The 17,131-nt window shown below is 44.4% G+C and overlaps 1 protein-coding gene across 5 annotated transcripts in view; it reads right to left on the reverse strand.

The window, feature by feature from the left end:
* The window catches only part of LOC148041731 (uncharacterized), a 277,578-nt gene that overhangs the window by 204,787 nt on the left and 55,660 nt on the right, over positions 1–17,131 (reverse strand). For all 5 annotated transcript variants that reach the window (XM_087681817.1, XM_087681809.1, XM_087681833.1 and 2 more), the window contains exon 2: positions 7,479–7,578. In XM_087681817.1, coding sequence (XP_087537943.1) covers positions 7,479–7,578 — 100 coding nt within the window. The remainder of the gene's footprint in view (positions 1–7,478; positions 7,579–17,131) is intronic.

The raw sequence follows: 17,131 nt of genomic DNA on the forward strand, positions 1-17,131 counted from the left end.
TGGACAGCTTATCCTCTTGGAGGGAGTTCATAATAATACTGATTTTCAGCTAATTCCAACAAAGCAACTCAAACGGGAGTTTAAGAAATGCTCATAGATCTTTGTTTTGCACTTGAATAAGGAAAATTTAGATTAGCTCTCCAAAGAACCTAGGGATTCAACCTTGCAAGCTTTACTTGAGGAGTATTGTGATTTATTTCAGATGCCTATAGCCCTTCCCCCAAAGAGATAAGTGGACCACCCACTTGATTTAGAGCCTCATTCCAAGCCAGTGAACAAGCCACCTTATAGACCCTCCAAGTATGAACGTGAAGAACAAAGCAAGTCAAGGAATTACTTAAGATGGGTTTTATTGAACCGAATTATTCCCCTTATGCATCTCCCGTCCTATTAGTCAAAAAGAAAGATGGCTCTTTCCACATGTGCATTGATTACAGAGACTTGAACAAAATCACAACAATGAAGAACCGGCCCCCCATCCCACAGATGGATGGCTTATTGAATGAGTTGAAAAGGGCACACTTCTTCACTAAGATTGATCTACGCTCTAACTACCATCAGATCCATATGAGGGAGGGTAATAAGATCAAAATAGCTTTCAGGATTAATCGTAGGCTTTATCCTTTTCTAGTGATGCCTTTTGGGTTGACTAATGCCCCCACCACATTTTAGAGCCTCATGAATAAAATTCTCCACCCCTTCCTATTTAAGTTTACGCTCGTTTTTTTTAAATGACATTCTCATTTACAGCAAGCCACGAGAGAAGCACTTTGACACATATCAAAGGATGTTTAATATCTTGAGAGAGCATCGACTCTTTGCTAAGGAAAGTAAGTGTATCTTCATACAAACATCAGTGGAGTACTTGAGACGCATTGTTAGCAAAAATGGCATATAGGATGACCCCAAGAAGGTGCAATGTGTTAAGGATTGGCTCACTCCATCCAACACTACTTCATTACGTGGTTTCCTTGGTCTCTCTTCATTTTATAGATGCTTCATTAAGCATTATGCCACCATTGCAACACCTTTGATTGATCAGTTAAAAAATGAATCATTCTTCTGGGATACTACTACTGATCACAACTTTAAGCAATTGAAGGAAATGCTTACTTCAGCCCCCATCCTCGTATGCCCTGATTTCTCCAAGGTTATCATTCAGTATGATGTCAGTGGCAAAGGTATTGGTGTGGTATTGCTGCAAAAACATGGTGTGATTGCTTTTGAGAGCCATAAGCTCGATGACAAGGAGATGTAAATGAATGTGTATGACCAAGAGATGTTGGCTATCCTCCATGCTATTAAGAAATGGCACCACTACTTATAGGGCAGCCATTTTAGAGTAAAGAGTGACCATAGAGTCCTCCAGTACTTCCTGACTCAGTCTACTTTGACTCCTAAGCAAAGGAGATGGGTGGCAACCTTGCAAAACTATATTTTTGATATCTCTCAGACTCAAGGCGAAGACAACATCGTGGTTGATTCACTCTCTCCGATATGGGTATGCAAAGTATCCTCCATTTCACAGTTACATAGTCATTAGATTGAGAACCTTCAAGAAACTTATTTGTTGAATGAGGACTTTAGCCACATATTCCAAAAATTACATGAGATAATGACTGAAAACTCCCAATATCAACTCAAACATGGCCTTATTTGGTCCCATGGCAAGATTGTCATCCCCCACACTTCTCCCTTCACACAGAAAAACATGGAAGAGATGCATTTTTGCCCCACTCCTTGTCACTTGGGTGTTTTAAAAACACATGATAGGATTGCCAAGAGCTTTCACTGGAAAGGCTTATGGAGGGATATCAAGGATTTTGTGACCAAATGCGTTCCACGCCTAACAAAACAAGGACAACACTCTTAGACCCACTAGCCTCTTGCAGCCACTGTCTATTCTTGAAGGGAAATGGACACATATCACTATGAACTTCATTACGGACCTCCTCGTTACCAAGAAAGGATGGAACAGTATGTACGTGGTAGTTGATCGCCTCACCAAGGCTGCCCACTTTATCCCCACTAAGACTCAATACATTGCCTCTCAGATGGCCACTCAATTTATGGAGTATATCTTCAAGTTCCATAGATTACCACAAGTCATAGTGCACGATCGAGATGCCAAGTTCATAAGCAACTTTTGACAGGCAATTTTAACGTCTATGGGCACCAAGCTTACTCCATCCACTACATATCACCCATAGATAAATGGCCACCCGAAAGGGTAAATAAATGGTTTGAGATGTACCTATGGTACTTTTGCCACAATGTACAACACAATTGGGATACATGGCTCCACTTCGCTGAATTTGCATATAACAACTCCACCCACTCTAGCATTGGGGTTTCCCCTTTTGAGGCAGCATACGGGTATACAGTCCCCCTCCCTATAGTCTTGTTCAACGATAAGATCAACCCTCAAAGTAAAGCCAAGTTGAATCACATGCAAGTCCTGCTTCAGCAATGCAAAGTGAATCTTCAAAAGGCACAAATCCACATGAAACTCTATGTTGATAAGAAAAGAAGGCATTTGGAATCCCAAGAGGGAGAGCTCGAATAGTGGGCAGCAAGTAGAAGAGTGCTAGAACGAAGCTATGGAGAGGTCTAGCTGAGGAAGACGTGGGAGAATGATGATGGCTAGAATGATGGATGATCTGATCTAAATAATGGAGGCATGGGCATGGAACTACCTATAAACAAGCATAGATTTTATGAACAGACCGATATAATGCCAAAGGAATGGCGATGGCTGCTAAACTGCACTCCATTGATCATAAGTGTGCAGTGTGAGCATCCTCAAGTGATAAGTGGAAAATGCACTCTAATCTCCACCTAATGTGCTTGAAATGAAGAAGATTGACACATGAAAATGAATGACAGACTGAGGCAGTGGCATAGCTTCCAAAGTCCTCATCTAACTAAGACTAAAGCTTACAAGCAAGAGGTATACACAAAAGAAGAAATGTACATCATGTCTAGTAACAAATACGCCTCAAAAAAGCATCAATGTCACTATTGATCATACTCCATCCTTGATCATAGGAAGTGGAAATAGACATATCTTGATATCTATCACTAATGCCCCGCTCTCATACCATGTAAAGAAGCAAAAAGGTTTGCAATGGGGACAACAAACTGTACCACAAACACAAGTAGTGAATGAACTCAAAAATACTGGAGAACAGAATAATGATGAATGAAATCGAATGATGATACAATGGCCCTAGGCCTCCGTGTGTCTATATCCTAGGCTTAATGTGACTATGGCTCAATGTGACTGTGTTGTCACAATTGATGGACAGCAGCACCTATGGAAGGAATGTGCACTATGGTGGGAGCGAAACACAATCCTTTAGGAAGGCGAGGATGTCAAAGAAGACACTAGATCAATTTGGGCAGCAGCGAAGGGAGCGAAATACATTCCTCTATAGCTGATGGTGATGAAAAGGGAACCTTTAGGGGAAGCAGAACCAAAACATAGATGTGTAGCACCTCCTTATGGTTTGAGTGGCAGCCTGCCACTATAGGTGGCAGTCAAAAAGGAGGACAAACTAGGAGCAAACATCGCTCACTAGTTGATGGTGATGAAAAGAGAACCTTTAGGGGAATCAGAACCAAAACACAGATGTGTAGCACCTTCTTATGGGTTGAGTGGCAGCCTGAAAATGTAGGTGTTAGTCAAAAGGAGGACAAACTAGGAGCAAACATCGCTCACTATGTCCAAACCTCTCAACATGGACCTAGACCACAGCAACTCAAGGATTTGAGCTACTAGACTAATCTAATGCATGTGACAAGCCTCCCTTGGGATCCACCATGTCAAGAAATCAACAACACCTACAAGCTCCATCGCCACCTCTCACAGTCCCTCCCTAACCTAGGAACTCATGAGGGATGCATGCTAAATATTGAAAGCCCATGATACACACTAAACTAACAAAATGAGGATAAATTTATACTCTCTCTTCCCTTGCGCACTTTTGACCCTGAGAGGGGGTGTTGAGCACATAAATTAAAGGCCTCAGTTAAGAGAAAATTATCACACATTCTGGCCTAATGTACCTCCACAAAAACAGCCCCAATAAGAGTTATTTATGAAAAAGACGTTCTATTTGTGACAATAGGATAAATGCCCAAAAATCTCATACAAAAGGACATGATGTGGGCATCCATCTCTCATTCAACCACACTTTGTACCATCTCTCCATCATCCTCAACATTCTACTACCACCCACCTAAATGGAGCTGCCACCCATCCTCGAGAGCTACCACCCACTTATTAGAGGTTGTCGCCCACCTTCAACTACCACCACCCCTGCTGCAGCCTAAATTAAGAGAGTATTATCATGCATCTTGAACTAATTTAACTCCATGAAAAGAGCCCCAAAGAGAATAATTTATGAAATAGGCATTTTATTTGTGATGGTAGCCCAAATGCCTGAAAATCTCCTATCAATGTATTTGTTGTGGGCAACCATTTCTCATCCCTCGTTCCCACACTTTGTGCCAACTCTCCATTAAATTCATCATCAGCATCTTCATCACCATCCTCACCTCTTGGTGCTACCCAACTGGCTAGAGCTGCTGCTGATTCTCAAGAGTTGCCACCCACACATCAAGACTGCCACCATCTATCACCTCTTCTTGCCACTTGTGCTCCTAGTGACACTGCCTTGCTGCTGAACTCCCATACAACTGCATTTTTATCCCGCCTTGCTACCTGCCAGATAGCTTCTTTTGCCTGCATTTTGGGGTGCTGATGCTGCTGTGAATTGTTGAACATCTCTAGATTGCTACATTTTTAGACCAGCTTCCCTCTTCTTCATCAAAGTTTGTCCCCAAACAATACTTTGTTGTGTTTTTATCGTTCTAGCCTCTAATATTGTTGTGTTTCAACTTCCAGCCTGCTGCCCTGCTCTCTTCAACCTTCTACCTCACATTTCTTCTGCAACAATGGTGATTGTCCTTCCCTTTACTCTCAAGGTATCATTGTTTTCATCTACCTTCTTGGCATGATAATCTACAATTGCATGTCCTTTCTATAGCACTCTCCTTCCATTCTTCTTTTTGTCACCGTCACTTTTGGTGGAGGAACCACCTTTGCCTTTTGCATTGGTAGAGAATGCAACATCTCCAATAAATGTTGCTTCCTTCTCAACCTTTAAGCTACAACTCCTCCATTACAAATGAACAAAATTCCTCAAATGTCAAAGCTTGAGATCTCACTTGAGTACTAAGAGCTATTAGTAGTCCATCAAACTCTAGTGGACAAATCCGAAGACACCATTGAGCTAGCTCCTCACTAGTCTTTTGTATCCTACTAGCCCTAGCCCTCTAGTGGCACAAATTTGCTGGATTTAGGGTTGCAAGAATGCAAATACACAACTTGGAGAAGAAGCAGCTTGAGGGAGCACAACTCAAAGTGTATTGAGAGGTATCAATAGAGAATATTTATAAGACCAAGTATGTCCTAAAAGTGAATAGCATATATACAAGGCTGAGGGAAAAGAACCTCCTGAATAGGGAAAAAAGTGCCCCAATGGCCCTAACTGTGTTCATACACATCACTACCAAAATATAGTAACAAATCCCCATTGGGAGTGATGCAATGAACAAGAGTTGAAACTCATGCACAAGGAAGTGCCATGCCTAGTGGACTAGATCGATTCACAAAGGAGAATAAGCCCAAAGCTTTGCAAAAAGCTTCTCACGACACAAAGTCTTTTTGAAAAGATTTGCAAGGTTGTCCTATGTTGGCACATAGACCAAGTTGAAATACACAACAAATTAGAGAAGCTGAAATTTCTTTAATTCCAAACCGATTCATACAAGATGGCTCTGCCCACCCATACACTTTCATTGTGAAGCTTAGATAGCAAGCTAGACAAATGATAGGATGAAGAGCTCTGGACCTCCATCATCCACTCCCTCCGCGGCCGATGGGATTAGGTGCAAGGCGAGTCCAGGGCGAGTTAGAAGCTCCGAGGTCACTTCATGTGCACTTGGGACGGCCAGGGTCTGTTCTTCGTAATGCACGCAGGCAACCCCAGCTGGCAATATATCCCTCCCCCCCCCCATGGCTTCTTGCCCCCATCCTCCCTAGACCGCCTTGAGAGGCTTGTATACATGATGTACTGGTGACCTTGCATCAGCTCCAACTAGTCTCTTGAGCACGAACACTCTGTTGTAATCAGTTTTTTTGAGTAATATAATCAGCCACATTTTACTTGCAAAAAAAAAAGATAGGATGAAGAGCTTAAGGCTAACTAAAAGAACTCTGACTAGGTGAAAGATATCATGGTTTTGAAGGGGTCTCCCTTTTATAGCTTGCGAAGGTAGTTAAGTAGACCTGACCAATCTACCATATTATAATCATTTGCTAGTTAACCAAGGAATATTCCCTTTACTATTAGGCCAGGGGAGCTATTCATGCACGCCTACCAGCTGCCCTATAGGACCCTCTAGCCAAGGGCTGCTTCTTAAGTAGACCTGACCAATCTACCATATTATAATCATTTGCTAGTTAACCAAGGAATATTCCCTTTACTATTAGGCCAGGGGAGCTATTCATGCACGCCTGCCAGCTGCCCTATAGGACCCTCTAGCCAAGGGCTACTTCTACAACCCTCGGGCCTTGAAAAAGGGGTGGTCCATGGTAACCCTAACACTAGTAACAAAAGCACCAGAACCAACCATTATCCAGGCTCACACATAGCTTCTCCTCATAATGGGGACTTACAACTTTGAGCACCATGGATTATTGATGGCACCTTATAAGGGTGGGGTGTTGAGCATATCTAACATCGATCACCTATAACTCTCTCATAGAAATCTTTTGTAGTGTCACTATATGGAAACTTGCTCTATAAGACTAAGATAAAGGATACAAACTACTACACCGAAAATAAAAAGAGCTTTTGGTATGACTTCACTACCTAAAGATATGTGGGAAAAAAGTCGGTCAATTGGTAAACAACCACCAGTCCCTTCTGAATGATCACAGCAGCTCTATGTGCTAACCTAGTGGCTCTTCGCATATGATTGGATATGAGAACGATGTACTATCAGCATTAGTACCTTCTATTTACGTTGGCTCAAGCTTTCGACTTATTTGTGACTTTCAGTAATCTTGACCCGTATGCATTATGCCAACCATTCCTGGAAAGTAAGGCAATCTGGGCATTGTCAATTCAACAAGTAGAGTGCAGAATGCTTTCTCTAATCTGGGGAAAGTCCTACTAGAAACACTTAGGGTGTTTTAGGTAATAGAAGATCTTAGACAAATAACTATGCTTTTGACCAGAATGACATTCATTTAAAATCATATCATATGATGCACTAACATGTGCAACCTAGGTTTAACTTAGTGCCTCTCTTTTCAACCAGTAATCTACTCATACTATTCAATGTTCCCTCGATTCACATGCTGTTGCATTTTAAAGATGTGCTTAAAGATGCAAAAACTGACATACATTTCAGCAGTGTCAATGAAGTTTATTCCAGAATTGGTAGCCATCATAAGTTGGTTGGAAGCATCTGCATACGAATTTTGTTCTCCAAATGTCATTGTACCTGCACATATACAACAAGTTAGGATCCTTCTACCATGCCTACATCCACGATTGGTGCTTAAATGAGATTATTTGACAATTGAAGGAGGTATTGCCTTGTTTCAAGAGATTGCCAGCAGAAATTCTACTCATCTCGAGGGGATTGGAAAAAGAAGAATCAAGAACTGATAAATAGTCAGAGCTACAACGTTAAAAACATATGCTGTATTCCTGAAAATTGAACTGATTTAGAGAGAATAGAAAATGGATGGTTTATAATATCTTTTTGTCTGTTTCTGCTTCTTGTCATAGGTGTTATGTACAGCTAAGACTTGCAAGGGATATAATGAGACATTCTTTCATCAATTGCACAGACTTGAACTGCATACAGAAAAAAAATTGAATCTTTTTTGAGGATGCAAAGTACTTTACAGAAAGCAACTAGATGTGCAGACAGGAGGTGCAATAAGAAGCAAAAGACAGATGTTGAATGAGTTGCCCTCTTATGTGGAAAGTGGGGTCACCACTGACCAGTTCCCTATGTAAGAGAACCAGATGAGAACTGTAAGTTCTTGTCTCCAAAGAATTGCTGTGTGATTGGACCTTCAACATTCTGCATGGTGGATAGTTTGGAGATAGTCTCAATTAAGGCAACGGACACTGAGCTGGCAATAATTTAAATTACATTGACTCAAAATTAGATTCTCCATTTTACACTGTTCCAACATTTTCAATTATGTGATCTCTTATTCTAAGAAGGAAGCTTCAATGCAGAAGGCAGCAGAAGGGAGCACAGGTGTTAGGGATGCTCGAAGAAGGGGTGCAAGCTGTGCAGAGTTGTATGTACAGTCAAAGATGCCATGAACAGGGTAGACTGTGTTGTCGCTCAGAGGATCTTGGATGTGAGCAACTGGCTGGCACTTGATGTCAAGATGCAAGGATGGATGCTAAGGATGAGGAAATATCTGTATTTTGGCTGTATGCAGCAGCCTGAGCAGCACAAGCTGCATATGATGGTGCAAAGACTGTAGAAAGGAAACATTGATCCTGGAAGATGTCTCCAAGATGTTAGCTAATCTCCATGCCAAGAAAATAAGAGAGACAATCGAGACCTCATTTCAAAAGTGGTGGATAGGTGTTCCTTTGTGGATGCAATCTTAGATAAATCTAAGTTTGTAATTATCAAATCGTCTACATAGAGAATATTGTAGCAAATCTCCCCTTGGTCATGATAAATGTACAAAATTATATCACAGGTATGAAGGAAACATTGATCCTGAAATGGGTGACCTTTTTGCAAGCCAGATTGTATTCTCATGGCCAGGAATGGAGAAGCCCCATGGCTGCACCACACAAACCTCTTTCTCCAAAATGTCATTCAAAAGGGCACTTTTAATGTCCATTTCATAGATATGCCAACCAGAATGGACAACCTGACTCAAGAGCCAAATGGGCATAAAGCGGCAGTGAGGACAAGTGTTTCTTTGTAGTCAATGCCCTCTTTCTTACCTAGCACCACCAATTGTGCCTTATATTTATGTAGGGTACCATATGCTTGAACTTAGTTTGAAAAATCCACTTCAACTTGATGACCTTCTCTGATGAGGATGCTCAACAAGAGTCTAAGTCCCATTCTAGTTAATGCTATCAAGATCCTACTCCATGGTTTAACACCAATTAGGACACTTATATAGCCTCGTACCACATAGTTGGCAGCTACATAATCTATCCTAAAGACAAGCATAGGATGTGGAAGGTTGAGCCTATGAGGGTGCACAACAAAAGATACACACGAAGAGGAGAAAGAAAAGAGATGAAATGCAAACGAATAGAAGAAACGCCAATCTCAAAACACTCATACAAGAATTCACACAATCATCCCTTTCACGCTACAGAAGTGCATTAATGAGGACACTGGACCCCCTTTCTACATGAGAGCCCTTTGATAGGGACAGCAAGAACAACCAATTGGAGTGGAAACGCCTTGAACATCACAACCAAGGTATCCAATCACAAATGGATAAGCCAAGTCTCTAATCTGACCAAAAGACCAAAGTTAGGAGCTACCAAGGGCATTGTGGCGTTGTAAAGCAGTCTTGCAACAAGCATGGGATGGTGATATTAGCAGCAAGGAAGGGCAGCTTGAAAAAGAGAGAAAGTAGTCATTGCATAATGTAAAGGCCCTGTGATGATGTGCACCCTTAAGAGAGCTCCTCAAGGTTCCAAAATCCCCCTCTAAAATTGAGAGAAGAGTCAAAGAAGCCAGAGCCACATCACCAATATCAATATCCCCCTCCAAGAAGGGGATTGGAGTCGATAAAGCCCACACTCCTAAAGATGAGCCCAAAGTATGTCTCTTGAGGTAGCATCCTCAATAGAGACAACATGCTCTATAAAGAAAACCCATGTCCAAGACATGTAAAAGGCCAAAGACGAAAAGGAGATGGAATCCCGAATCTAGAACATGAAGGATCTCTACTATGGACCTCAAAGATGATGGACATGTAAAGAAATGCTCTACCACAAAAAACACAAAAAAAACAATCGTATGACAAATCAACAGACTAATAAAGAACATGATTAGCATTAGGGTAACTTAGAGATAATGAACACAATGAATAATAATGATTGAATACTAAATAGAAGACAATACTCAATGCAGCAAACACAATATGCAATGAAGAATGTTGACCTTTGAACACTTGTCTAGTGGACCAAGGCAAAGAGTATTAGCTGGAGAGTGTATTGTACTCTAACGATATTGGGAATAAAGGGCCACCTTGCCTTTTATAGGTGCTTGGGTATGAACACACCCTTAGCACTTGTACTTTAGTACTTTACATATAACTATCACAAAAACCTAAGAGAGGTACAACTCTTTGTACCCACATGTCGTGCATCTCACTCTGTATTGCTCTCTCTCTCTCTCTCTCTCTCTTTTTGTGAAGATAATTGAATTAAGTAGTAAATATTTACATCAGATCATCAAGTCAACATAGAAATAACAGTCATAAACTCTCTCTCTGTGGAGATATTTACATCAGGCCTTTGGGACAGCTAGAGTAGAGCGAACAATAGCCAGCAAAGGAGCAACAACATCCGGAAGAACCAGGTGAACTGACATCATAGAAGAGATTTGCCATAGCACTAAACCACACACACGGGTCACATGCCCATGGATGCCCGATGCTGAATCAAAAATAAAGGCATTCTGAGTACGCCATATATGCCACAGGGCTGTCCATCTAAGGAAATGAAAAAGGCAAGAATAATCTGAATGCAAAGAAGACATAGAGTACATATTTCCCATAATCCACGAGCGAGCTGGTATGCGGTGCTGAGTCACCAAGGACCACACTCGGAAAATGAAGTTTCAGATCTGTCGAGCAACAAGGCAAGAGACAAAGAGGTGAAGCAATGTCTCATCACATGTAGTGCAAAAAGCACAATGTCCTGCAGAGATCTTTTGGACACGGAGCACATCTCCCGTTGGAAGACCACCAATAAGCAGCCTCCACATGAACACTTTACCCTGATACGAAACCTTAGACTTCCAAAGCTGGATAAAACTTTCCCGCCACTTCTTTTTGCTATCCCGAAGATGCCATAATTTATTAACTTTCCCAGTGACCCATCTCTTAGCTTCCAACATCTGATGATATATCTAATTAGCTAACCTTTTCTCAAAATCATCAAGAAGCACAAACATCCAGTCACACCATGCATACAATGGCTATAACGCAGGCAAAGGAGAGAACCTCTGAAGACTGTCCTGTATGGATGACCAAATGTCACTACATCCGTGAGGCACCCAACCGAGCCATCCGATTTAACTTGTCTCGCTCCAAATCTTTATGCAGCCAATCTATCAAATGAGAAAGGAGAAAAGATTGGGAGACCTTAATAGGCCTCATGGAATTAAGTACATGCCACCAGGAAGCGTGAATAACCGTGCTACCATGAGAGAGGCATGTCTTTTCTATGAAGAATTTAGTAATATCAGACCAAGGATGACTTTGAATACATAGACTCTGCAAAAGGGATAGCCTCAAAGCGGCCATATGCAAATTAACATCCAACAAAGCTACACCCGCGATCCTTTTGGAGTAGTCACATGCTCCCACGAAATCCATACCTAACCCAAACGATTGCCTTTCTTTTTCCACAGCGTGAATCAAATAGGCTGAACCAATTCCAAAAGGGACTTCTTAGTCCAAGGAAGCAATGGCAGAAAGAACGAAATCATACTGATCATAATGCATTGAGAAACTTTTAGTTTGACATGCACAGGCCAGCTCTGAGATTTCTAGTACATGAACCTGTCATGAATTCGGGAGGCCATCCAATCCAGCAAGGCATGGGGAGCTACCTCCACACCAATAGGATATCCCAAGTGTCTGGTTAGATTGCCCCTTGGGATCACATTTCCATTCCAGCCCAAGGTCTACAGATCATTCTCCGTACAGGAGAGAAGGTTAGATTTTTTAGTATTAATATGAAGACCCAATGCCAAAGCAAAAAGATTCTACGCCACCATTGCCCAATTAACATTAGTGCGATCAGCATTGAGGAACATAAAAGAATCATCTGCCAAAGATTGACCCACAAGCTAGTCACCGCACGGAAGAGATAAGCCAACTATCTCACCTTGAGCTACCAACTTATCCAATAATGAGAGCATCGGGTGAGTGACCAAAGCAAACAGCAAAGGGCTAAGAGGACTGTCTTGTCAGAGTGCAGCGGTGCGGAAGCGTAGGACTGAGAGAGAGAGAACGCAGAGAGAGAAGGGAGAGAAAGAGACAGTGGACAATGAAGATCTGCTGTATAAAGAATGCTGAATACAAAGATATACACGGGCGCAGTGCGCTGGACTGCGTGTCTCCACCTCGACGATGCGACCTGCTGTCCACCTCGAAGTCTGCTGCAGTCTGCACTGTCTGCTGTCTGAAATCTGTGAACAGAGACAGAGACTGCGCGTCACCGGTCTGTAATCTACGTCAGAGAAGAAGTGTATAGACTGCTGAAAGTGTCAACTATTAAATAGTCGAAATCTGCCACGAACTGGCGCGCCAGAAACAGGGCGCAGCCTGGAAACAAGTCGGCTGCATTAAATGCAGCCGACTGGGCTGCAGACAGTCGGACTGCCACGTGGCAGTCCGACTGCACAGTCCAACTGACTGTGCAGGCTATGATCTCCAACACCCCCTCTCAGAGCCTGGACAGGGCAGAAGCCTGAGGGATCTGGAATGTTGCCGAAGTAGAGCCTAAGGAAGCGCCTTCGTAAACAAATCCGCAAGATTGTCCTCCGTCTTGCAATACTCCACAGTGATGGTCTCATCCAGAAGCTTTTCTCGGATGAAGTGGTACTAAATCTCAATGTGCTTCGTCCGGGCATGAAAAACAGGGTTCCTTGCCAAGGCAATGCAACTCTCATTGTCACATCGCAGCAATGTAGGACGAGTCTGGGGGCACCCAAGCTCCTCCAACAATCTCCGAAGCCACACAACCTCGCAGGTGGTGGAAGACGCGGCCCGATACTCCGCCTCAGTAGACGAAAGGGCTACCGTGTGCTGCTTCTTGCTACTCCATGAAATAACACCTGCACCCAAAGTAAAACAGTAACCTGTAGTAGACCGCCTGTGGTCCACGTCACCGGCCCAATCCGAGTCGCTCCAACCTGCAAGTACAAGATCTGACCCATCTGTCCCTGCAGGGTAATGAATCCCCAAATCAGACGTCCCCCTCAGATACCGAAGTATCCTCTGAGCAGCCTGCCAATGCACCGTCTTAGGTTCACTCATGAACCCTGCCAAGAGCCCAACAGCAAAACATAGATCAACCCTGGTGTTGAGAAGCCAAATCAAGGACCCAATCAACTGTCGATAGCGGGACGCATCCGCCAAAGGAGAAGCTGAATGGGAAGTGGCCTTCCAGTTCGGATCCATAGGAGTAGAGAGGGCCCGACAGTCTTCCATCTCAAAAGACACCAAGAGCTCCTGTACATATCTCTGTTGGGAGATAAAGATCCCCCTCGGAGACTGATAAATCTCATGGCCTAAAAAGAAATGGAGTAGCCCCAAATCCGTCATCTCGAACGTCCGATGTAAAGCTGACTTTGTCTCCTGGACCTGCTGTGCATCATCACCTGTGACAATCAAATCATCAACATATAATACAAACAGCACACAACCATCCTCGGAAGTGTGAACATACAGCTGCGGATCAGCCTTGGACCGCCGATATCCCAACTGAGACTGGAGGAACGAATCAATCTTCTCGTTCCAAGCTCGCGGGGCCTGCTTGAGGCCATACAGGGCCTTCTTCAGCCTGTAGACTTTCCCATCTGAAGAACCAAAGCCAGGAGGCTCCTCCACATAGATCTCCTCCTTCAAATCACCATTCAAGAAGGCCGACTTCACATCCAACTGATAAACAGGCCATCTCCTATGGCCAGCCAAAGCAAGAACAGCTCTAATGGTTGCCATACGAGCTGTGGGGGCAAAGGTGTCATGACAGTCAATCCCTGGGCGCTGTGCAAAATCCCTAGCAACAAGGCGAGCCTTGTGCTTATCCAAAGTACCATCACTGAGATATTTGGTCTTGAAGACCCACTTGACTCCAATCACCTTCTTCTTCGGGGGGCGTGGCACAAGTGACCAAGTGCCATTCCTCTCAATAGCCTCCAACTCAGCTTCCATAGCTTTCTTCCATGGGGCGGACTGTAAAGCCTCCTTCACGGAGGTGGGCTCTCAATCCTGCATAACACGGGACATCAAACAATAGTTGGAGCAAACAAGCTCCGAAGAATGCGCCTGGTGCCTCCGTGGCCGCCGCGGACCATCCTGCGGTCCCCACTCCTCAGGAACCCCCTCGATCCCTGAATCACGGAGTGTGTCACGGGCCCAGCGAGAAGGAGGCCGAACCTCCCCTCGTCGTTCTCCATCAGCAGAAGACTCTGGAATATCCACCGGTGGTAACTCCTCAAAGGTGTCCGGTGGAACAGTAGACTCTGTGTCAGAAACAGAATCATAATCAAAAGGCACGGGCTCCAGTGGAATTGTAGAAGGAGCCCAACTCTCCCCTGGATCTCCAAGAACGGGATGCTCCTCACCCGTTGAAGTAGCCGGAACCTCCACAAACCGCACATCACGGCTAGTGTACACATCCCGCTTGACGGGATCATACAGTCGGTAGCCTTGGGACTAGGAGCTGTAGCCAACAAATACCTGTTTTCGGGAAGCCGCTTCAAATTTATCACAGTGAGCCTTGGGAATGTGAACATAGGCATCACAGCCAAAGACTCGAAAGTAAGAAACATCTGGCTTCGCCCCAAAATAAGCCTCAAATGGAGTCATCCCTTCCACGGCCGAAGTAGGGGATCGATTAAGGATGTGGACTGCAGTAGCCACAGCCTCGGCCCACAGAACCTGAGGGGTCTGTCAGTGCTCCATCATGGTGCGCGCCATCTCGATCACACTGCGGTTCTTCCGTTCAAGAATACCATTTTCTTGAGGAGTATTGGTATTGGCAAACTCCTGGTGAATTCCTCTATCTGCACAAAACCGAGCAAACTCATTAGACACAAATTCACCTCCCTTGTCGGATCGCAAGGTCTTCAACTTCCGGCCTGATCGATTCTCCTCAAAGAGAAGCCAATCCTTGAAGTGCGAGAAAGCTTCTGACTTTAATGCCAAAAAGTAGGCCCATGTCATCCTGCTATAGTCATCCACGATCAGAATGAAGTACGAGCTCCCACGCAAGGACTCATTCCTCATAGGGCCACATAGATCCGTAGATACTAGCTCCATCGGTGAAGTAGACCGCCGCGAAGTTGTGTGGGGAATGGCATCTCTATGCTGCTTCCCCCGTATGCAGGAGACACATGGCTGCTGGCTCACCACGATATCCGGCAACCCTCGAACAAGCTGTCCACGTGATGCCTTCCGAAGATAGTCATAGTTCAGGTGACCAAACCTAGCATGCCATAACTCAGACTGTGACTGTGAGGTAAAAAGAAGAGTAGAGAGGGCAGTGGAAGACTTCAGTTTGTAAATGCCGTTCTCCTCATATCCGGATGAGAGAACCTTCCTCGATCCACGATCAAGGACTCGCACAGTAGAACTGTCAAACTCCACCAAAAGACCAAGGGAGCAAATCTTATGAACTGAAAGGAGATGGTACCCTAATCCTGGTACATGCAAAACCTCTGAGGTATGGGTGCCACCTCGTCCATCCGGAATAAGCTGCATCTTACCCCGACCTGCAACAGAAACTGAAGAGCTGTCTCCAATGAGAACCTGCCCACGCGAGGGTCGCAGCTGGGCAACAACATCTGATGAAGGAGTCATGTGCCGTGAGACACCACTATCAACAATCCACTCTCGAGCTTGGGGAGCCGTCATCGCAGCATCAGAAGCATTTGGTGAAGCGTCCTCAATGACAGCTAGATGAAGAAATGCAGCTGATGAGGGTGCAGCCACCGCTCCAGAATCCTTGGTGTCCTTCTTCTTGGTGTCCTTCGAGTCTTTGTCAGGGCAATCCTTCTTCCAATGGCCAGTCTTTCCACAAATATGACATGTGGAGTCTTTGTCCTTGTCCTTCTCCTTCTCCTTCTTGGACTTGTTATCCCCCTTCTTCTTCTTTTGGTCCTTCCCCTTCTTCTGAGAGGCTTGACCTGTCAGCGCCTCCGACTTGGAAGCATTCTGTCCCTTTAACTGTTCCTCTTGGTCCAAGACAATAGGAACCAACTCTTCCCAGCAAAGAGTAGACTCTCGCCCCGAAGCAATAAGGGCAGAGTAAAATGCACCGCATCATGGCGGCAACTGGGACAATAGTGTGATCGCCATGTCTTCGGAGGAAATCGGCTTCCCCGCATTCTGAACCTGCATATGTAGCTGCCTTAGCTTGTTAATGTACTCCCGTAGCGAAGAAGACTTATTTACGGACAAGGTCCGCATCTGTACCTCCAAAGAAACCCTCTTCATCAGGGTCATCCGATTGTACATTTGATCAAGCTCCAGCCATATCTCACGAGCCACCGTCAAGTGCTCGATGTGAGCGATCACGGCTGTAGTGCATGATAGAAAGAGAAAGGATCGAATCCTGGCATTCAGTTTGTCCCAATGAGACTAGGCCCTGGCTAACTCCGCACGAGCATCGGAAGAGAGTTTGGAATCATCTCTTACCGAGGGCCGGTCAATCTCCTCCTGTACCAACTCCGCCAAATCATAGGACTCAAGGATGGCCAACATCATGACGCGCCAAATGCGGTAGTTGTCGCCGTCGAGCTTCTGATCTGTAGGAAGAGCCGGTAAGACAGGCACCTTCTGGTCCATAATCGCCTGGAACTCCAAGTCCATCTCTGTAGACCTCTTCACCTGCAATGCCTTCTCAAACGCAAAAGCAGCCCCCTCTGACTGGGTAAACTCAGCCTGCTAAGGCTCTTCCGCGTCCTGAAGCTTCTTCACCCGCCGGAGGCGATGAAAAAGCAAAACCTGCACTTTTAGGCTGAAAACTCAAACTTCCTCCACGTCAAACAGCAGTAAACAGCAGCAAATCCACCACCTGTACTCCTT

Source organism: Lygodium microphyllum, chromosome 1 (genome assembly GCF_053477565.2).
Source record: "Lygodium microphyllum isolate KBCC chromosome 1, Lygodium_microphyllum_v1.1.10, whole genome shotgun sequence".
NCBI classification, from domain to species: Eukaryota; Viridiplantae; Streptophyta; class Polypodiopsida; order Schizaeales; family Lygodiaceae; genus Lygodium; species Lygodium microphyllum.